General features: G+C 45.0%; 1 protein-coding gene across 2 annotated transcripts; it reads left to right on the top strand.

Annotated features, from left to right (window-relative positions):
- Window positions 1–196: 196 nt before the first annotated feature.
- Window positions 197–22,682, top strand: RCN2 (reticulocalbin 2). 2 transcript variants are annotated; one of them, XM_079764149.1, is made up of 7 exons: window positions 197–389; window positions 676–781; window positions 4,729–4,925; window positions 16,670–16,783; window positions 19,873–19,969; window positions 20,767–20,906; window positions 21,695–22,682. In XM_079764149.1, exons 1-7 carry the CDS (start codon window positions 261–263, stop codon window positions 21,845–21,847), a joined length of 936 nt encoding a protein of 311 aa, XP_079620275.1. In that variant the 5' UTR covers window positions 197–260; the 3' UTR covers window positions 21,848–22,682. The 2 variants fall into 2 exon arrangements, with proteins under 2 accessions (XP_079620275.1, XP_079620274.1); XM_079764148.1 differs by having other exon boundaries at window positions 20,764–20,906.
- The last annotated feature ends 761 nt before the right edge of the window (window positions 22,683–23,443 follow it).

Raw genomic sequence — 23,443 nt, 5'->3', positions numbered from 1 at the left:
TTCCTCCCGGAGGGAAAGCGGGGCGGACGCTGGGCGCGGTGGGCAGTGTCCGGCCGGAATCCGCGGACGTGAATTGAAGAAGGTTCTCCCCTCTAGCGGCCCCGCCCCCTCCCACGGCGTGCCCCCGCGCCGTGCGGGCCAATCAGCGGCGCGGACTGGCGCCCCGCCCCTCCGCGCTGCGTGCCCCCACGTACGCCGCTCCGCAGAGCTCCGCCCCCTCTCGCCTCCCGCTTCCCTCCGTGACCGCGGCGGCCGGCGCGATGCGGCTGGGCCCGAGGCCCGCGGCCCTGGGGCTGCTGCTGCTGCTGTGCGCTCCGGCGGCCGGCGCTGGGGACGCGCAGGGCGAGCACCGCACCGACTACGACCGCGAGGCGCTGCTCGGCGGCCAGGTGAGCGGGCCGGGCCGGGCCGGGGCTGGGAGGGTCCGTCTCGGGCGGCCTGGCTGTGGACGCTGGGCGGGACGCCACTCGCCGGGGAAACCCCGGGGCCCGATCCCTCTGCCCTCCGGTGCGAGGCAGGATCCCCGAGGCGTGTGGGGCCAGGGGCCTTGGAGAGCAGGTGTGAATCACCACACACCCTCCACTGCAAGGCTCTGCTAGCCCTATTTCTCTCCCCCATTTTGCTCCGCTGATAGTAATGCTTGACCCCCCCCTGTGTATCGCTTACCTTCCAAAGGAAGAAGTCGACGAATATGTTAAACTCACCCCCGAAGAGCAACAAAAAAGACTGAAGTCAATCGTAAAGAAAATTGACTTGGACTCAGATGGCTTTCTCACCGAAAGTAAGGACACAGCTAACTAACAATGGACACAGAAACAAACATTTAGGACGGGTGGCTGTGGAGGGTACATTGCTAATGCTCCAACAAATTAGAGGTACTTTGAGAGGGTATGAAGGACCTAGTGAGGAGGTCTGATACCTGAAGATCTGTAATTTTTATATTACATTTATTGGGGTGACATTGGTTAATAAGATCATACAGGTTTCAGGTGTACAATTCTATGATATTGCACCGTGTGCCCACCACCCAAAGTAAAATCTTCAGCTGCCGTATATTTGACCCCGTTTCTACCCCCTACCCCCTTCCCTCTGGTGTACTTGGAAGTCTTTAGATACAGGATACTAACCAAAACTCATGCTCTGTCTCATCCTATATAATAATCCTATATAATAAAGAGCTAATAGGCAGGTGCCAGCGGGGGCCCCACCCATCACCCTGCTGTCGCCCCACAGATTAGCCCTGATTGCTGGACAGGCCTAAGGACCCTACCCATGCACGAATTTTGTGCACTGGGCCTCTAGTCCTATATAATAAAGAGCTAATATGCAAATGGTCCTCATGTCATCCTGCCATAGCGGCTCAGACACTCAACACTGTGGAGAGAGGAATGAGGACCAGCCAGGCTGCGGCCCAAGAGAGGGACAAGCCTCCTGCCCCGCGGTCCCGGGCATGTCCTGGGTGCCTGCGGCTATGGCCCAGGCAAAGCTGCCCGCCCACGGTCCCCTGCGGCTGTGACCGGCCCAGGTGAAGCTGGCCTGGGTCCTGGGTGCCTATGGCCTGCCAGAGGGAGGGAATCCTGGGTCCCGGGTGTGGGGTGAGGCAGAGGCAGTTAGGGGCAATCAGGCCAGCAGGGGAGCAGTTAGGGGAGATCAGGCTGGTAGGGGAGCAGTTAGGGGAGATCAGGCTGGTAGGGGAGCAGTTAGGGGAGATCAGGCCGGTAGGGGAGCAGTTAGGTGTGATCAAGTAGGCAGGCAGAGGTGGGTTAGGGGCAATCAGGCAGGCAGTGAGCGGTTAGGAGCCAGCGGTACCGGATTGCAAGAGGCAGTCAGAAATCCCCCGAGAGGTCCTGGATTGGAGAGGGTGCAGGCTGGGCTGAGGGTCCCTCCCCCCCATTGGCTCGAATTTCATACACCGGGCCTCTAGCCTACACGAATAAAAGAGAAAGATGCAAATTGACCATACCTTTGCAATGCCCACCAGCCAATCATGAGTGAGTATGCAAATTAACCCAACAAAGATGGAGGGTTAATTTGCATACACAGGCGGTGAGCAGCGGGGGCAGGACGCAGGCATTCCGCACTGCCCCAGGCACTCCAGGCCTCTGGGCAGCGTGGGAAGGAGCAAAGGCAGAAAATCGGCTTTGGGCCGGAGCGAAGGCAGTGCCGGCAGCCAGGGGAAGGAAGGCCCATTCTTGCACAAATCTTTGTGCATCGGGCCTCTGGTAATATATAAACACCATTGGCCCTACATGTATTCGCAACCACACCTTGAGCAAACACCTATACTTCATCTGACTTTTATCAGTGTCAACAATGTGATTCATTTTAGAGATATGCCAAAACCCAATTTAATATTTTGAATATTTTTTAGAATTATATAAGAATTTGCTTCTTTTACAAGCAAATAGAAAAAGACTTGTTGCATATGAATTATGTTTATGACAAATCATTACCGCTAATAGAGGCCCTAGAATCATCTTCTCCCTTCCTTTGTAGAGATGAAGAAACTGAAGCTCAAAGGGGTAAATTAAATGCCTTTCTCAACCGAGTGGCAAAGCCAGGACTGAAATCCAAATCTGATCCTAATTCAGTTTTTAATATCTTGCACTTAAAACATATCTCAGTACTCTTGGGTAGATTCTGTAGTTTGAAATGGAAATGTACAGATTATTAGGATATTTTAATAATATTAAATAGAAGCTAGTTTGCTGTAACCTGTTTCAATGCGGCTCAGCATCTAAGGAACAAAATTGCTGAGAGAATATTACAAATGGATAAATTTAAGATTTGTTGTCAATAAAGTATCCACATTGGTGCCTTCTGGAGTATTGAGGTTTTGGTTCTTTCTACTTAAAACAAAGAACAAGAAAAGCTTACACTCTAATATCCAATAAGAGTGGGTTCATCTTTGGTTAGAAAGCACACAGAACAAGTTGATTTGGAAGACTTTATGTTTGTAAGGGCCTACATATACTCAAATATTTAGTAGTAAATATTTCAAAAATTTAAAGTTAAAAGGAACTTATTCCAAATGTTCATTATACAGAGAAGAATGCAAAAACTCGCGAGGGTAAATATCCCCTTATGGCAAAGCTGACGTGAATCAGCATTTCTGGTCACTGCCATTCTGCATTCTGCTGGGCTGTGATGAGCTCCAAATGAACTAGAGGGGACCTTCATTCTTGAGACCCTTCAGGAAATTTTGCTAGTTTGCACTTTATGGTCCAGGACTGGACTTAGGTTCTTGAGAGACAGCAACTGTCAGTGGCAGGAGTTTGTGCTTTGAAGCCAAAGGTAGTGTTGAATGTGCACACAATCACTTACTAGCTGTGAGTCCTCAAATCGAAACCTCCACTTCCTGAACTTTAAAATAGTGATTATAATTGCCTTGTTTTGAAGGTTAGAGACAATGTATATAGACAGCCTGTTATATAGTAACTAGAGGCCCGGTGCACGAAATTTGCGCAAGACTAGGCCTTCCTTCCGCTGCCGGTGCTGGCTGCCGGCGCTGGCTTCCCTCTGGCACCCAGGACCCAGGCTTCCCTCCTCTGGCCGCTGGCAGGCACCCAGGACCCAGGCTGGCTTTGTCAGGAAGGACGTCCGGAATGAGGTCCGGAAGATGTCCCGTCTAATTAGTTTACTACCCTTTTATTATTATAGAGAGGTTGTTTAATACATTGGATGCTATCATTATTATTCTGCCCTGATTTAGAGTTTCAGGGGAGACAAAAAAGTGTCTTTTTATATTCACCTGACCTCCCCTAGATCAGTGGAAGAATACCACTCTTTAAACCAAATGGCATACTCCTGCTATCTTTGCAAATACCTGTTTTCTCCTCTGCTTTTTCTACAATGCAGTATATTAAAAATCTCTATGAATAGATTTTTAATAATTGATCTGAAAGTAGATATTTGAGATTTAGAAACTTTTCAGGTACCTAGTTAGGACAGACAGCTGTTGCAAGAAGCGCCTAAGTCATAATTGCTAACCATGTTTGTGTTAAAGTCTCCTCCCGATGTTGTGTCATGGTTAAAGGGAGTATATGTAACAGTGTTTCTCAACTTTAGTCACTTGAAGACCATTTCACAATTTAGGCCGTATCTACTTACCATCTATTATTTTCTTAGTATAGTATTGATTCAACTCAATGTTAAATTTATTTTAAAGGAAAATTTTATGTTACTTTTGTAAATGGAAACCATTTTTTTCTAATACTTATTAAAATAAATGGATTCAAAGATTTGTGCTTCATGATAGATTTGTGATAGCAAAAGTTACTTGCAGTTTCAGGGATAATCTTTTTTTTTAAGTCACATGCCATTTTGTTCGATTGGTAAATCTTTTACTACCGTATTTTCCGGCGTATAAGACGACTGGGCGTATAAGATTTTCCTGGGTTAAAAAGTCGTCTTATACGCCGGAAAATACGGTAAGTACTTATGGAGTCAGGGGCTTCCCACGTATTTGGAGAATCTCAGTGAACAAATCATGCACAAACTGTGTCCTTGAGGAGCTTACTTCTCTTTAAATCACATTTTATAATGTCTGAGATCCAAACGCTCTCCCCACCTCCCCCTCGTATTTCTATGAACACTGCTAAGTCTGCTCTCATTCAGTATTTGCAAACACTGAGCTTTGTGTGTATTTTTCTTTTAGAGATGGTCTAGAAATCCTCAATGTATGAGAATTACTGTTAACATCTCTTGTGTTCTGGGAAATTCTCCTAGGTGAACTCAGTTCATGGATTCAGATGTCTTTTAAACATTATGCTATGCAAGAAGCGAAACAACAGTTTGTTGAATATGATAAAAACAGTGATGGCAGTGTGTCGTGGGACGAATACAACATTCAGATGTATGACCGCGTGATTGACTTTGACGAGAACACAGCTCTGGATGATGCAGAAGAGGAGTCCTTTAGGCAGGTGAGAGCATGTGTACAAACTGCCTTTGAACGAGAGAGTGGAAGGGAGGGGGAGAGACAGAGAGAGAGACCGATTGGTTGCCTCCTGTGGGTGCTGCTCCTTTTTAAGACTGGCTCATACTCTAGTGCAGGTGTATACTGTATTTTGTTTATCCATTCATCTATAAATGGACACTTGGGTTTGCTTCAACTTTTTGGCTATTATTAATGACTAGAGGCTTGGTGCATGAAATGCGTACACAGGTGGGAGTCCCTAGGCCTGGCCTGCGATCAGGGACTATCGGGGCCATCTCATCCAGTCCTGAACTGAGCCTGCCTGACGGGGAGGGACCATGGGAGGTTTGCTGGCCAGGGGGAGGGACTGGGGGAGGTTGGCTGCCCATGGGAGGTTGGCTATGGGAGCGGACTCACAGGGGGAAGCTCCTGCATTGGCGTCTGCCCCCTGGTGGTCAGTATGCATCATAGCAACTGGTCGGCCAGTTGTTCTGGTCCTTAGGTTGTAATGGTCTCTTAGGCTTTTATATGAATAGATAGATAGATATGGCTATTAACATGGGTGTGCAGATATCTGTCGAGACCCTACTTTAAGTTTTTGGAGGGTATATACCCAGAAGTGTAGTTGGAATTGTTGCATCATATGGTGATGTTATTTTAACTTTTTGAGGAACTGCAATACTGTCTTCCATAGTGGCTCCACCCTTTAAAATAACTCATTTTTGAAGATTCTGTATGACCATAGTTCTGTTGCCTCTCATGGTTTAATTTGTTTAAATACATGCTGCTTAAGCAGAGCTGAGGAAGAATATATTTAGGAAACATTTATTTACTAAATAGAACTTTTCAAGACAAGTGACTGTTTTCTTCAGAAATTGCTATTTTAAGTACTTTGTATTTCAAATTAATTTTACAGTCTTTTTCTTAAAATGATAGTTTTTCTTATGTGGAAAAATACAAAGCCAAGCACCTAGTTGCAAACCATTATGTCCCAAGATATTATTAGTCAAGGGTATTTGGCAAACATTTGAGCCACTTCTAATTCCCTAACTTACCCATTCTCGGTGCCCACCTTTTAGTTACTGTGGCCAGAGGTCATCGTTGTACGTGTTGTTTGTTTTAGAATTGTGTGGGCCGCGGGAGCTCTAGAGGCCATCCGAGCTCAGAGCTGGTCACTGCTCTGCTAGTGCCTGTGCATGTGCTGGGCATTTGCCCCCAGAGTAGAGGTAAAGGGCTGCCCGTCTGCCTGGCTTTCCATCCAGCTGCCCCGCTAACACTTTGGGTCAGTTATGTAACCACCTCACACTTTAGTTTCTTTATATCTGATAATCCTATCTAATAAAGGGGGAATATGTTAATTGACCCTCATGCTGTTGCAAAGATAGCAGCACCCACAGCCAATAAGGAGGGAATATGCTAATTGACTGTCACCCCCTCAAAGATGGTGGTGCCCACAGCCACAAGATGGCGGCGCCCAGTCCCCTCTGCCCCGCTGTGGTGGCAGGTATGCGACAAGGCCGGGCCCGCCCCACGGCAGACCTGGCCTCTCCGCACGCCTGCCTCCAGAGTCCCCCAGTCCCCTCAGCTGCCCAGGGCTGGCCTGAGGCACAGGCGAGCCTCGGATGGCGGCTGCCCGTAGCTCAGGTAACCATGGCTGGCCGAGGCTTGCGCTGCAGGCAGTGGCAGCAGCAGAGGTGTGATGGGGCATCACCTTCCCCTGATCGCCGGGTTGCCTCGCGTCCCTGAGGGCTCCCGGACTGTGAGAGGGGGCAGGCCGGGCTGAGGGACCACCCCCCCCCCCGCACAAGTACATGAATTTTTGTGCACCGGGCCTCTAATGGGATGATAATAGTATGGAGAAATAGTAGCAGTTCTGTGTTAATTTAAAAGAATATTGTTGAAGAAAGCACATACCTTTCACACTTATATAAAACTAGTAGCCCAGTGCACGAGTCCGCGCACGAATCCATGCACGAGTAGCTCCTGCCACTTGCCTCAGGGCCGCCCGGCCCACCACTGCTCGTATCTCTCTGCCGCACATAGCTCCCTGCCCTGCCCTCCTGCTGTTTGGTTGTTACGCGTCACAGTGTAACGACCATTTGCATATTACCTCTTTATTATATAGGATATTTATTTATTTATTTATTTATTTATTTTTTTACAGAGAGGAAGAGAGAGGGATAGAGAGTCAGAAACATCGATGAGAGAGAGACATCGATCAGCTGCCTCCTGCACGCCCCCTACTGGGGATATGCCCGCAACCAACGTACGTGCCCTTGACCGGAATCGAACCTGGGACCTTTCAGTCCGCAGGCCGACGCTCTATCCACTGAGCCAAACCGGCCTCGGCAATATATAGGATATTTATATATAACTAGAGGCCCAGTGCACGAATTCATGAACCAGTGGGGTCCCTCGGCCTGGCCTGCGGGATTGTGCCGAAACTGGCTCTACAACATCCCCAGAGGGTTCCTGGATTGCGAGAGGACGCAGGTCAGGCCGAGGGACCCCATGGGTGCATGTTCGGGGCTGGGGAGGGATGTGAGAGGTTGGCCAGCCAGGGAGAAACCGCAGGAGGGCTCCAGGGCGTGTCCGGCCCGTCTCGCTCAGTCCCGATCTACTGGACCCCAGCAGCAAGCTAACCTACTTGGAGCATCTGTGCCCTGGTGGTCAGTGCATGTCATAGCAACTGGTTGAGTGGCCTTAGCATATCATTAGCATATTACACTTTGATTGATTAAATGGATGACCAGACACTTAGCATATTAGGCTTTTATTATATAGGATCAGCTTTTAAAAATATTTGAGGCATTTGTTAACTATATCAGCATTAGGTAGTTAGGGTTTAATTAATTCACAGAGGAAAAATATATCTTTTGTTTTCCTTTTTCCTCCTTATTTGGGTGTTAGTCTTACAGCAGACTGGAAAGTATGAATCAATCGTTTCACTTCTTAGTGCCTAAGAGCAAACAAAGGATGATACAGTGAGGTTTGAGATTTGTCTATCTACTAGGTATTCTCTTTTACCTCCTTTATATTAACTTATCTTAAAAAACATCATTCATTGCCTTAGCCAGTTTTGGCTCAGTGGATAGAGCGTCAACCTGTAGACTGAAAGGCCCCAGGTTCTATTTTTTTAAAATATATTTTATTGATTTTAGAGAAGAAGGAAGAGGGAGAGAGAGATGGAAACATCAATGATGAGAGACAATCACTGATTGGCTGCCTCCTGCACGCCCCCCACTGGGGATCGAGCCCACAACCCAGGCATGTGCCCTTGGCTGGAATCGAACCTAGGACCCTTCAGTCTGCAGGCCAAACCAGTTAGGTCCCAGGTTCTATTCTGATCAAGAGTGCATGCCCGAGTTGTGGGCTCGATCCTCAGTGGGGGGCGTGCAGGAGGCAGCCAATCAATGTTTGTCTCTCATCATTGATGTTTTTATCTTTCTTTCCCTTCCTCTCTGAAGTCAGTAAAAATATACTTAAAGCCCTAACTGGTTTGGCTCAGTGGATAGAGCGTCGGCCTGCGGACTGAGGGGTCCCGGGTTTGATTCCAGTCAAGGGAACATGCCTGGGTTGCGGGCTTGGTCTCCAGTGGGAGGCGTGCAGGAGGCAGCCAGTCAATGATTTTCTCTCATCATTGATGTTATATATATATTTTTTTAAAGCATCATTCAAGTTCTGACACTTTACTAAAACCAAACCATTGTGTGACATGACTTACTTGCCAGGGAACAACAGAGGCGTTAAATACAATATTTTGAAATCTTACTATAATTAGGTTCTAATTGTATTCTTTCTTTCTTTTTTTGGAACCCAAAAGACTTAATTACTACTCATCACAATATAAGAGATGTGTTTGTGTGTTTAAAAAAAAATTATATTCTTGAGAGGGGGTGACGCAATAAATGATGGTGTTGAGAAGAAAGGCTTCACTTTGAGGAGATACGTGCCCATTAATGTGAACTGCAGTGAGCAGGTTTTCATTGAAAAGGAGTCTGGTTCTGATGCAGACTTCCTCACCCACGCACTCAGTAATGTTGATTATGGTCTCTGTCTTCTAAGAATGAATTAGCCTAGCTGGTGTGGCTCAGTGTTGAGTGTTGACCCATGAACCAAGGGGTCACTTGTTCGATCCCTGGTTAGGGCACCCGGCTTGGGGGCTCGATCCCCAATATTGGGCGTGCAAGAGGCAACATCTCTCATTGATGTTCCTTTCCTACCTCTCTTTTAAAAAATCATTTGAAAAGAAAACATTTTTTTAAGGGTGAATGAGATGGAGATTAAATGAATACTTCTCAATGGGGGTCCTGTAGGGTAGGTATTCTTTGATAACCCAGGAATATGTCTCTATTCTACTTTATTAGAATTTGATATAATTTCCTAAAAGTGGAATAGCCCTCTAAAAGTGGATGTGGTATATAAAGATGAAAGAGTTGCATTATTTTTCAAAATAAAAAAATCAATGGTGAAGAATAAGTCAGTCCTAAAGTTACAGACTAAACCTTATACCATAAATAAATCACAAAAAGTAATGGGCTCCCAGTGATCCCACTTCTGGGAATATTTCCTAAGAAACCCAAAACACCAATCAGAATGCATGCACCCCTATGTTCATAGCAGCACAATTTACAATAGCTAAGATCTGGAAACAGCCCAAGTGCCCATCAGCAGATGAGTGGGTAAAAAAGCTGTGGCACATTTACACCAGGGAATACTATACAGCAGTGAAAAAGGAGGACCTCTTACCCCTGAGAAAATGTGGAGGGACCTGGAGAGTATTATGCTAAGCAAAATGAACCAGTCAGAGAAAGACAAGTATCACATGATCTCACTCACGTAGAATCTAAGGAACAAAATAAACTGATGAACAAAATAGATGCAGAGCCATGGAAGCAGGGAGCAGACTGACAGATGTCAGAGGCAGGTGTGGGCGAGATCAGCTGGGGAACTTCTGTGCATAGATGCATGGCCCCTGGACACAGACAAGAGTGCAGTGCAGGCCTGGGAGGGCGGTTTGTGGTGGAGGGGTTGGTTGGGGAAAAAGGGGCATCTGGGGTACTTTCAACAATAAAGGTAAGTTCTTAAAAAAGGAAGGGGCTGTCTAAAATAATTCTTTTCTATATGATAGTCTATTAAAAACAATTGAACACCTGAGTTTGTTATTTTTAATATAGAAAATAGAGATAACCTGGAATAATGACCCTTTCAGGCTATGAAATGCCTGAAAAGGCAGTTCTTCATGGTCTGATGAACAAGTACAATCAGTATCTTGAAGATAGATCACTAACGTTTGGGGTCCTACCTGGGAAAAGTTCAGTTCTAACTTTGAAAGCCAGCTGCTGAGTGTGCATGTATGAGCAATATTTATTTATGTTCGATATACCGTATTTTCCGGCGTATAAGACAACTGGGCGTATAAGATTTTCCTGGGTTAAAAAGTCGTCTTATATGCCGGAAAATACGGAAATAGTAAATAGGCTTTTCGCCCAAGTCTCTCTCATGAATAGAGTGTCAGGTACCGTATTTTGCAGAGTATAAGACGACTTTTTAACCCAGGAAAATCTTATACGCCCAGTTGTCTTATACGCTGGAAAATACGGTACTCTACATGGGGCAAATCAGAATTTTTAGGACCTAGACTTCTGGTATCACAAACTATATATATCTTCATGTAAAATCGTTAGCCTACCCAAACATGACAATTTTGTTCTTCACAAGTTTCTGTTACAATATAAAAATAAATGATTATTGTTTTTACTGCTGTACGTGCTGTTTTCTATCATCCATTAGAATACAAGGTTTTATACAGAAGAAGAGAGTGTGGAGGTTTAGGAAAACTAAGAGTCTTTTGTATCACCGTTAGAAATTTGCCACTTAGGAAAACGTCTTTCTGTGTATTGGCTTCTTGATATGAGTTGCACTTACATTGTGTTCTTCAAATGACCATGAATGACTTTTGTTTTGTTTTTTAAAGAAATCTCAGTTTGTTGAAAGAAATTCTTTCTTTATAAGCGAATTTGGCCAAATTCAGCTCCCTCTGGTGAAACATGGACCTTTTTGTTCCGCCTGGAAGGGTTCTTTCGTAAGGAAAGCTAAGCACTCAGTATTTAGAAATGGGGTTTATTCCAAAAGAACTTGATTGACTCAACAAAGTACATCAACTTCTTGTTTGTCTATTTTTGCCTGTTAAACCTGAATATAAAATGTAAAATATTTGGTTTAGTTATTTAAAAGTATGAAAGATGAAGATAAAAGCAACTATTTGGAAATTTTTTTTCCCCTTTCATTCAAGGTTTGGTTGAGTATAAACTAATGTCCAGTGGAATCTGAAAGTTTGAAAGATGAGTTCTTTGGGGGAAGAAGTGAGCCTGTCCTCTGTCAGTCAGTTATTGCAGAAGAAGCGTTGTTTCCGTGAATCAGTGAAACACATGAACTAAAAGCTTCTAAAATATTAGAAATTGCTATTTTAAAAATAAAAGTATTCGTCCTGGCCAGTTTGGCTCAGTAGATGGAGTATCAGCCTGCAGACTCAAGGATCCCGGGTTCGATTCCCCGTCAGGGCACATGCCTGGGTTGTGGGCTCAGTCCCCAGTAGGGGGCCTGCAGGAGGCAGCAGATCGGTGATTCTCTCTCATCATTGATGTTTCTATCTCTCTTTCCCTCCCCTTCCTCTCTGAAATCCAATAAATATATATTTTTTAAAAAGAAAAGTATTCTCATAAGAAGACTGTTTCTGAAACTTGCGAATATAGTTTTGAAAAGTCATTTTGAAGATCAGAAACAATTTTCAAGTGGCATAGTAATCCTGCTGGTGTGTCTCTGTGATTGAGCGTGGACCCATGAGCCAGGAGGTCATGATTCAATTCCAGGTCAGGCACATGCCCGGGTTGCCAGCTAGATCACCAGTAGGGGGCGTGCAGGAGGCAGCCCATCAATGATTCTCTCATCACTGATGTTTCTCCCCTTTCCCTTCCTCTCTGAAATTAATTAAAAAAAAAACAAACACAAAACATAGTCTAAATTTATTGCTTTTTGGGTATTAAAAAAAATTGAGATCAATTATTGAAGAATGTGTAGTGCTGTGGGAAGAACAGAATGGATCCAAGTTCGAAATATTTTAGCTGTATTTCTGACATCCCTTTCAACAAATCACTCAATATCAAGTTTTTCAATCAATAGTAATTTGTCACATTTAGTAAATGTTTATTACTCAAGGTTTACTAATTGCTTAATGGGACTCAAATCCCAATTGCTTAATAGACATTTTAGTTTTTAAATTATAAATTATTCATTGTATTTAAACTAAAAAAAATTAGTTTACCTGTTCCTCCCCCTTCCACCACCCCCCACCCCCACCCCCAGCAACCACCAATCTGGTCTTTGTATGTATTTGCTTGGTTTTTGTTTTTGGGTTGTGTTTTACTCTTTTCAGTTTACACATAGGAGAAGAGATCATTCATTATTTGTTTTTCTCTGTCTGATGTGTCACACTTCATGTAATGCCCTTGAGGTCCATGCATGTTGTCACAATGGCAAGATTTTGTTTATTTAATGAATAATACTCCACTGTAAATACACACTCCAATTTTTTTATCTATTCAGCCAAGGATGATCACTTAGATCAGTGATGGCGAACCTATGACACGCGTGTCAGCACTGACACGCGTAGCCATTTCTGATGACACGCGGCCGCATGCCGAGGATGAAACATTTGCTGCTCCTGAGGATGAAACATTTGCGACTAGAGTCTTGGAGTTAGTTTTTTCCTCAAAGTGACACACTACCCGAGTTATGCTCAGTTTTTTTGCGAAGTTTGACACACCAAGCTCAAAAGGTTGCCCATCACTGACTTAGATAGTTTCTATATCTTGGCTCTTGTGAATAATGCTACAGTGAAAATCGGGTGCACGTATTTTTTGGAGTTAAGTTCTTTTTGTTTTCTTTGGATACATAGAAATAGAATTGCTGAATCATATCATACTGTGTTGTAATTTTATTTTTTTATTTTTAAATTTAATAAATCTTTATTGTTCAGTTTACTACAGTTGTTCCTCTTTTTTCCCCCATAGCTCCCCTCAACCCTCTGCCCTTACCTCTCCCCCCCACCCCGTCCTCATCCATAGGTGTACGATTTTTGTCCAGTCTCTTCCTGCACCCCCCACACCCCTTTCCCCCTGAGAATTTTCAGTCCACTCCCTTTCTATGCCCCTGATTCTATTATATTCACCAGTTTATTCTGTTCATCAGATTTTTAATTCACTTGATTTTTAGATTCACTTGTTGATAGATATGTATTTGTTGTTCATAATTTTTATCTTTACCTTTTTCTTCTTCCTCCTCTTCTTAAAGAATATCTTTCAGCATTTCATATAATACTGGTTTGGTGTTGATGAACTCCTTTAGCTTTTTCTTATCTGTGAAGCTCTTTATCTGACCTTCAAATCTGAATGATAGCTTTGCTGGGTAGAGTAATCTTGGTTGTAGGTTCTTGCTATTCATCACTTTGAATATTTCTTGCCACTCCCATCTGGCCTGCATAGTTTCTGTTGAGCAATCAGCTGACAATCATATGGGTGCTCCCTTGTAGGTAATTAACTGTTTTTCTCTTGCTGCTTTTAACCCTGTGCACTTGCTTGCTTTTTTCTCGATTCCTTTATTCTAATGCTAACCGTGTCAAGTCACACTCGACAACCGAGTGCAAAAGGTTAATATTCTCTCTTTGTCTTTTGCTCTTGGCATTTTAATGATGATGTGTCTTGGTGTGGTCCTCTTTGGATTACTTTTGTTTGGGGTTCTGTGCGCTTCCTGGACTTGTAAGTCTATTTCTTTCACCAGGTGGGGGAAGTTTTCGGTCACTATTTCTTCAAATAGGTTTTCAGTGTCTTGCTCACTCTCTTCTTCTGGCACCCCCATTATTGTGATGTTGGTGCGCTTGAAGTTGTCCCAGAGGCTTCTTACACTATCTTCAACTTTTTGGATTCTTTTTTCTTTCCCGGTTGAGTGTTTTTTGCTTCTTTGTATTTCAAATCTTTTTGAAATATGATCTGTTTCTTTGTCTCCACATTTTCACTGCTTCCCTGAGTTGGTAGGGTAGCTTTGTGTGCTAGGTGTCCTATGTGGCCCAGTGGCTCGGCCTCCCCAGTTACCTGAAGTGGACGACACTCTTGGTGCACCCCTTTGTGGACTGTGTGTACAGCCTTGTTGTAGTTAAGTCTTGATTGTTGTTGGTATCACTGGGAGGAATTGACCTCCAGGCCAATTGGCTGTGAGGATCAGCTGTGTCTACGCTGGGAGAACTGTGCTTGAGACAGCCTTCTGAGACAAGACTTGTAAAATTGCAAAAGCCTCTGTGCTCATCTTGGATGGGGCGGAGTCTCAGGGCTGAGCAGACAGTCTTGGCTTCCCGTCAGCTCTGCCCTATGAGGCCCCTGTGTCTCAGTGTCCCTCGGTAATCGCTGCAAGCACCTCTAAAAATAAGCTGCCCTCGAGTTTCACCCGCTGCCAGACAGTCCAGTTTCTCCCCCAATGAATCTGGATTCCCAGATTCTCGCCCGGAACTGGAGTTCAGCGCAGTGGGGAGCTTCCGTTTCCCACCCGCTAGAGCAAGCCAGCAGCACACTCAGCAGTCAGTCCTCTCTGCTTGCACTTGCGCGCGCCTCCAGACCTCTGCCTTTCACGGCTCCCCTGAGTTTCCGCCTGACAGTCCAGATTCGCCCTGTATAAGCTTGGGTCCCCAGGGTCTCGCACGGAACTGGGGTTCAGTGCATTCGGAACTGGGGTTCAGCGCAGTCGGGAGCTTTTGTCTCCTTCTCGCTAGAGAAAGCCAGCCAGGCACTCAGCCGCCCACGTGCATGTCTCCGTACCTCAGCCTTTTGCAGCTCCTCTGATTCTCCGTGTGCTTTCCTCTTTCCCTCTAGTTGTACAATTTCCACTCAGCCAGCTTTCCTGTGGTTCCGGATGATGTTCGTTTTGTCTTTTAGTTGTAGTTTTGAAATTGTTGTGCGAGGCAGCAGTTTAGGTGTTTACCTATGCCGCCATCTTGGTTTCTCCCCCCTGTGTTGTAAATTTTTGAGGGACCTCCATGCTGTTTTCCATCATAGCTGCACCAATTTGCAACCCACCTACAGTACACAAGAGTTCCCTTTTCTCCACATCCTCACCAATGAACTTGCTTGTTGATTTATTGAGGATAGCCATTCCAGCACCTGTGAGGGAATATCTTATTGCTGTTTCACTTTGCATTTCTCTGGTGATGAGTGATGTGTTGAGGATCTTTTCATGTGTCTGTTGGCCATGCGTATGTATTTGGGAAAATGTCTATTCAGATCTTTTGCCCATCCTATATAATAAAAGCCTAATATGCAAATTGTGCCCTCGGGCGGTCATTCGACTGGGAATTCGACCACTTGCTATGACGTGCGCTGACCACCAGGGGGCAGCGCGGAACATGGTGAGTGTCGGCAATGCGCTGCAACCTCTCGCCGGCTATCTGGGGGTGGGGGTGACAGGGACGGAGGTGTGGGGTGTCCGCCGAGCTCACTCTCACTCCCCCTGCTACCCTCCCCCGGGACGCCAGGGCTTGCGCTCCGGGGAAGCCCCCGCACTCAGGTGCCGGGCGCCTGCGAGGAGCCCGCCCGGTACCCACAGGGCGTCTTCTGGGTGAGCTGGGCCGCAGCCACCGGGACCACAGGGGCCAGTTGGGCTCCCCGTGGGTTCACGCAGGAGCCGGTCTGGAAGGCCGGCCGGGAGGGAATGTGCTGCCCACCCGGCTTCCGTGTGGTGCCACTGGGCGGCCCAGAGGCCCATGCTGCTCCCCACCCACGGTGTCTGACCGCGCTCACCGCATCTCCACGTGGGGACTCGGGGACCGTAACGCAGGTGGAGGGGAGTGCGCGGGGGCCTAGGTGCTGCCCAGGGCCCAGAGGTCAGCTGGGATCTGCCCTTCCACGCCAGACGCTTGCACTGAGATCGCCAGCCAGGCCTAGGGACTGCACAGGTTTCGTGCACCAGGCCCCTAGTTTTTTTATTAAGATGGATGTTTTGTTTGCTGTTGAGTTGTGTGAGTTCTTTATATATTTTGGATATTAAATCCTTATTAGGTATATGATTTGCAAATATTTTCTCCCATTCAGTAGGTTGCCTTTCATTTCGTTGATGGTTTCCTTTGCTGTGATGAAGCTTTTTAGTTTGATATAGTCCCACTGTTTACTTTTTTTACAAAAGTTTTTTAGAGAGAGAGGTAGAGGGAGAGAGAAACATTGATGTGAGAGCAAGACATCGACCGGCTGCCTCCTGCACACCTGCTCCCAGGCACTGAGCCCACAACCGGGGCATGTGCCCTGGCCAGAATCAAACCGGCAGCCTCTGGCTCACAGAATGACACCCAACCAACTGAGCCACACTGGCCAGGGCCCTCTGGTTGCCTTTGCTTTTGTTGCCTTTGCGTTTGGTGTTAGATGGTCCCCATTTTGTAGTTGAGGAGACCAGGGGAGTGAAGCCGTTTGCCGGAAGGAGCAGCTAGTGAGTGGCATTGCTGGAATCGCTCCGAGTCGCTCTGACTCCGGTGCCTGAACTTCTGCTTCTAATAAAGGTCATTTGCCCAGACAACCTTCAGAGGGATGACGTGAAGGTAAAATAACGTGTGAAAATGTACTTTAGATTTCGCATGGTTTGTACTTTTGGAAGTGTTGTTCACGATTACATATTGTGATGAGACCTTTAAACATGTTCAATATCTCATTTTCCAAGCTTCATCTAAAGGACAAGAAGCGATTTGAAAAGGCTAACAAGGATTCAGATCCTGGTTTGAATCTTGAAGAGTTCATTGCTTTTGAGCATCCTGAAGAAGTTGATTATATGACGGTAAGGAAGAACATTTTTAATTGAATTGTTGAGTGGCCAGGACTTAAGACCTGTTTTAGCAAAGTGAAGAATTGTATACAACCAGAACTGTGAGAGACAGGACGATCTCCCCGTGAAGGTGAGGACTGGGAAGGAGGGTTTCTCGGGTGGAGGCTGCTTATTGGGAGGGAGAAGCTAAAGGACTGAGGTTTTTGTTTTTTTAAAATACATTTTATTGATTTTCTTGCAGAGAGTAAGGGAGAGGGATAGAGAGTTTATTTATTTATTTTATTTATTTATTTATATTTTTTAAAATATATTTTATTGATTTTTCACAGAGAGGAAGGGAGAGGGATAGAGAGCTAGAAACGTCAACGAGAGAGAAACATCGACCAGCCGCCTCCCGCACATCCCCCACCGGGGACGTGCCCGCAACCAATGCACATGCCCCCGACCGGAATCGAACCTGGGACCCCCCAGTCCGCAGCCCGACGCTCCATCCACCGAGCCAAACCGGTTTCGGCGGGATAGAGAGTTTAAAACATTGATGAGAGAGAAACATCAATCAGCTGCCTTCTGCACACCCCCTACTGGGGATGTGCCCGCAACCAACGTCCATGCCCTTGACCGGAATCGAACCTCGGACCCTTGAGTCCGCAGGCTGATGCTCTATCCACAGCCAAGCCGGTTGGGGCTAAAGGACTGAGTTTTTAAAAAGTCTCTTTAACCCTTTGCACTCGCTTGCTTTTTTCTCGATTCCTTTATTCTAATGCTAACCGTGTCGAGTCACACTTGACATCCGAGTGCAAAAGGTTAATATATATGAGCAGCACTCTTTCCCTGCCTTTCAGACTTTTCTCTGCTTTTTCTACATTAAAAACATTAAAACTTCCTACTTAGTTTACAACATCACTTGTGAAAACCTTCCGTCTTGGAAAACGTGTCACGTTTGGATCTGATTTCATGGGGTGGGTGCAAGCACAGCTGCTGACGACGAACGATGTTGCAGCTTCAGGCGGAGAGTCCTGTCGTCCCTGTCGGGCTGGAAAGAAATGCCAGCTCTTCACACCTTTGTGCGCTCTCGGTTTAACTCGGCAAACCATGAGCCCTATTACCACGGGCAAGCTTCTGGAGAGCAGAGCCACCATATGGGAGCGTAGAGCTTGGCATAGAAATCACTGGAGGCCTGTTGCCCGGCCTCCGTCTCCCGCTGTGTGGCCTGAGCTCGGTATCTCAGGGCGGGGAGCGTGGCTTTTGTCTCCTGGTCCCGGGCATGCTGCTGTCTTGGTCACAAGCTGCAGACACTTTCCCCACCGCCCGGCGGCCGCCCAGCACCGGGAGCGCCACTTCTCTTGCCGTTGTGAGGCTTTGGCTTCTCGCTGGGCTCCGATACCTGACCGCGTTGAAGATACATGTCTCCCATTTGGGCGATGCCCAGATTCAGGGAGACAAGCTCCTTCCGCCTGTCGGGGCAGACAGCGTGCTGGGTCTTGTTTCTCTGGGACGTAAGGAACAACGGGAGACGGAGAAGGGGATGACCAGACAGCAGAGAAACAATGTAGGCATTAGGTGTTTGGTCTGGAATTCGATGTGGCATTCAGTGAAATGAAATAGAATGATCTAAGTTTGAAGCAACTATAAACGGAATGTTGTGATGAAATAAGTTTGGGGAGAGAAGAGTCAGATGACTGCGGCTCTGAGCTTGTACAACAGTAAGCGAAGGGCGTGCCAGGGACAGGTGGTGGTGGGTGGGGGGCTGGACTGAGCCAGACGGAAGGCAGCATGGAATGTGTGACGGACCAGCAAGCGGGGTCTCACTCAGCAGCTCCGGTAATTCCTGCTTACGTCCATTGTTTGTGTGCCCTTCTTCCCTGTGGGTAGATTAGAGAGAGGAAAGGACAAGGATACACGATCAACGAAGTGATTCTACTTTGCATTAAGAGTTAGAATTTCACAGAAATATCCTCTCATGTATTTGCATTAAGTACTTTAACCATGGCAACGTTATCGCCGTGATGTTGTTGCCCAAGAGAATCACCCGAATGGAGTAATGGTCGCTGTGATGAGTTCTTAGCTTTATGGGGTCACAGCCTCCTTCACAGTGACACACACGGTGGACTCTGTTGCAGAAAAGCCACAAATGCTCATGCACACCAGTTGCTGGATGACAATTTCCAGAGATTCTGAGATCTTCCCTCTACACGTAACCTTTGGATCTCAGGTTAAGATTTCTACATATAGCCGAAACCAGTGTGGCTCAGTGGATAGAGCGTCGGCCTGCGGACTGAAAGGTCCCGGGTTCGATTCCGGTCAAGGGCATGTACCTTGGTTGCGGGCACATCCCTAGTAGGAGGTGTGCAGGAGGCAGCTGGTCGATGTTTCTAGCTCTCTCTCCCTCTCCCTTCCTCTCTGTAAAAAATCAATAAAATATATATTTTTAAAAAGATTTCTATATATAAAATCTGTAATACTAAGTTCTAGATGAAGCCTTTGGATTTGGCAAGAGTGGTAGGCTTTCGAGAAGATATTTTCATTACAGTTGTTATTCTGTGATCCAGAAAGAAAGGTACCAGCAAGTAGTGAGGATGTGAGAGCAGAAGCTGTAACCTGAGGAGCTGGGTCAGGAAGCCTGGACACCCCGAGCCGTTCACGGTGCAGCAGCGTCACGGACGTGCTTGTGCCCGAGGGCCGAGGAGGAGCAGAGGGCTCTCAGGAAGGAAGGGGGGGCCAGGAGTTTGAGGTTTTATGGGGCCTGGATACATGTAGATCTGGAGGTAGAACAACAGTTCTGTGCAAAGAGATGTAGGATAAAGACTCGGGGTTCTCATGGGTTGGGTGAAAAGTGGAGTTAAAGAAGACGGGTACTCAGAGATGTTCTTGAGGAGGAGGAAAATGTGAGGTCCGTGCTGAGGTGGTTTCAGAGGTGAGGGGTCCTAACAGCAGAGCCTGAGGATGCTGGATTTACTACGTGGTGTTGATATGTTCCTGCCTCCAATTCCAGTGTTTGCAGGCATAGACCATCCAAAGGATGGCTCCTAAAGAAGTTCTGTAGTGGGAGTGACCCGGATGGTGGTAGGATAGGAAACGTTACTAACTTGTTTCTGTAATAGGAGTTTGTCATTGAAGAGGCTTTAGAAGAACATGACAAAAATGGTGATGGATTTGTTAGTTTGGAAGAATTCCTTGGTGACTACAGGCGGGACCCAGGTAAGTGTGTGGACGGAGGGGCAAATGCGACAGAAAGAAAGAAAATGGAGCAAGAAGCACTTGCCCGATGTAGGCTCGTTCTGCCCAGTGAGAACTAGGGCACCGGGAGCTCATCTCGGACTGCTGTCCTGCTCACCTTAGTGCCGTCTGGACCCTAACATGGCTTCCTTTCCAGGCACATACAGTGGATTGTCAAATCCAATGAGGGAGGAAGGAAAGATTGATATTTTTAAACAAAATCCTGTATCTTTTGATGTAGACCTTAAAAGAGAAATAAATATAAATACTGTGAATACTGGTGTGGACTGTGGAAGGTGACTCACGGTTTGAAATTTTAGGAGTTGGTATATGTCTTTTCTCAGAATTTTTTCCAGAATTGTTGCCTAAAAGCACCCCTTACTGTGAATGTCCTTTGAAGTTACACGTAGCATTGTCCTTTGAAGAAAACATGAGAAGTTTTATGTAGCCACATGACATACAAAAAATTTTACCCAGATCAAATTTTGGAAAAGTAAATATAACAAATAGCAGTGAATAAAATTACTAGTTTGTGAGAATATGCAACGATTTAAAAACTCGGAGTTGTTTAGACCTGTGTGTCACTGTTGAAAATTACTATATAGTTTGTATTTATTTTAGCACTTTTCAATTAAATATTTTTGTTTCTTTGGGCATTTTTTTATGTAGTAGGCTTTAAATTCATTCCCTTTATTCTAGGGATATATCAAACTTCTCATTATATACATGTGATATTCTTGTGTGTGTATTTGTTGTTGATTTCTTTTAATATAAAGCAGCAAATGAAGATCCAGAGTGGATACTTGTTGAGAAAGATAGATTCCTAAATGATTATGACAAAGATGCGGATGGCAGGCTGGATCCTCAAGAGCTGTTGTCTTGGGTGGTGCCCAATAACCAGGGCATTGCCCAGGAAGAGGTGAGTGCTGCAGAGTGACATATCTCCCCTGTGTGTGTGTCACTGTTGATGGGAAAGGAAGTTCCAGTGTTTAAGCCAAAGAAAGAAGCAATTAAATTTTTTAGAATCAATGCATTGCTATTTCTTGATTTAAATCTATGAACTGTTTTGGATTGTCAAGGGACAAGTAAGTTAAAATTGCATCATGTATTAATTGGATAGGACAGTTAGAATAATATGTTCATGTTGCTTAACTTTGAGATATCCTGAATCAGATTTGAGTTGAAAGGAGACAGAACCCAGCGGAAATTAACAAAGATAATGAGAGAAGCCGGAGACAGACCCAGTTACACTCTGTAATGTTTTCATTTACTCAGACAATGAGTACTTGAACAGAGCAATAATCATTTTGATCAGTGATTCTTTTATTGCTCACGGGCTCCTTTAAAAATATGGTGCAGCCCTGACTGGTTTGGCTCAGTGGATAGAGCGTTGGCCTGTGGACTGAAGGGTCCCGGGTTCGATTCCGGTCAAGGGCATGTACTTTGGTTGCAGGCACATCCCCAGTAGGGAGTGTGCAGGAGGCAGCTGGTTGATGTTTCTCTCTCATCGATGTTTCTAAATCTCTATCCTTCTCCATTCCTCTCTGTAATAAATCAATAAAATATATTTTAAATATATATATATATGGTGCAAACAATGAATGAATAAAAGTATGAATGGTTCTGACAAATCAAATCCCCATTGAAATGTGAACATCTTCTGAAAATATGAATTACACCTGACACATTGAATTATCTTTGTTAAAGGCTCTTCATCTCATCGATGAAATGGATTTGAATAATGACAGAAAGCTCTCTGAGGCAGAGATTCTGGAGAACCAGGACTTGTTTCTCACCAGCGAAGCCACAGATTATGGCCGACAGCTTCACGATGAGTATTTCTATCATGACGAGCTTTAATCATGAGTACTGGCTCCTTTTACAGTTTGTTACCAGTGTTACATTTGTGATAAAATATTGATGAGGTTATTTTCCACTCTGAAGTCTTACAACAACCAGATGTATCTTAATGTAGATGATAATTCTGGCCTTTTAGGAGAAAAACAAAACCCCGATGTTTATTTCAAAAATGTATTGGAGAAAACAATATTGTGCCGTATGACAGCAAAGTCTTTCCTATATACTCCTTCTCTTCAGTACTGTGGAATATTTTGAGTTCTAGTTCCATACTTGAAAAAATGGAACATTTCAGAGATGCCTGAACAATATTAAAGGAGTATGTGGCTGAGCTATACATTTTTCTTTTTTTAAGTAGCATTAATTTGAGAACTGACGGGAGTACATTGTTTTTAGATTTAGCATTTTGTTTTAAAAACCTTTAAAGGAACCTGTAGAAGAACTTATACCTCACACATAAGTTGAGAAGTTCTGCTTAATTTTAAAATGGTTTCTATCAAGGGTTTTATTGTATGAAATAGAACTTTATATTTTTGCATACTTATAGATAGTAATTATATTTAATGTGTAACTATAGCTCTATGGTGTGTGGAACTTGAGATTGTTTTGAACTCTTTCTCTTTTGACTGATTAAAAATGAAATGTCCTATCTTTTTAAATGTTTGTTAGTTTTCTTTAATCTTCCAGGTAAACCTTGAATTTCACATAGGTTTTGTTCTATTGTACACTATCCCGCCTTATCCATTCCTGTATTTTGGTAGTGAGTGTTCCAGAACTCTGTTAAATTATTCTTGTTCCATACTTGTATTTTTTAAATAAAAGAATATCATAATTAAAAGTATACTGGATACATTCAGTTGCTATTGTAGCAAATATGGTTGTGCTGTTTGGGGCTAGAAATAATTGTAAGAATTACACAGGTTGAAATGTAGAGCTCCATATCAGTTATACTAAGTTAAATCATATTTGATAAACATTTCTTTATACCAAAACTAGAGGCCCGGTGCACGAAATTCGTGCAGGGGGCCTCTAGTTTTGGTATAAAGAAATGTGCTGCAGAAAGAGGAGAGTTGCGTGGTGGAACTACAGGTGTGACTTCATTGCTGTTGTGGTTGTTGCTCTGGACACAGGAACTGTTTCTTCTTACCAAGATATATTTTCTGATTATTTGATCGTGAGCATGGATTATCTCATCTGTAGGTTCAGAATCAGGCCCTCCAAGGCGGGGATGCTGACCCTTGCAGCCAAGGTTGGGAGTGGACTGTTGATAACTCTGTGGAGGTGATTAGGAAATGCCTATTTGAGATGTGAACACACCTGACATTGGCAGGCCTGTGTCTACAGGAGGTAACCCCAAAGAGATGCTCACACCTTCTGGCAAACGCCTGTGTGTACAAGAGACTGGAAACAACCAGAATGCCCCCACTCTGCACAGAGAAGGAGCTCTGTGACTGGCATGCTCTGCTGCTCTCTGAGGAGAATCGGGCCTGTTTGAAAGATGAGTTCTCCACAAGCATCACCCGGGGGAGAGGCAGGCGTCTAGAGCTTCGAGCTGTAAATGTCCTCCTCTTTTTTTTGACTGATAACCAATCACTTTCA

This window comes from Cnephaeus nilssonii (genome assembly GCF_951640355.1).
Source record: "Cnephaeus nilssonii genome assembly, chromosome: 24".
Lineage (NCBI taxonomy): Eukaryota > Metazoa > Chordata > Mammalia > Chiroptera > Vespertilionidae > Cnephaeus > Cnephaeus nilssonii.
Note: the sequence above shows the minus strand (reverse complement) of the source record. Positions and strands in the feature narration are given on the sequence as shown.

Coding starts and splice junctions, on each gene's coding strand:
- RCN2 (XM_079764148.1), top strand. CDS start 261: ATGCGGCTGGGCCCGAGGCCCGCGGCCCTGGGGCTGCTGCTGCTGCTG. Junction 19,970..20,763: donor TGACTACAGGCGGGACCCAG/GTAAGTGTGTGG, acceptor TTTAATATAAAG/CAGCAAATGAAGATCCAGAG. Junction 20,907..21,694: donor AGGGCATTGCCCAGGAAGAG/GTGAGTGCTGCA, acceptor TCTTTGTTAAAG/GCTCTTCATCTCATCGATGA.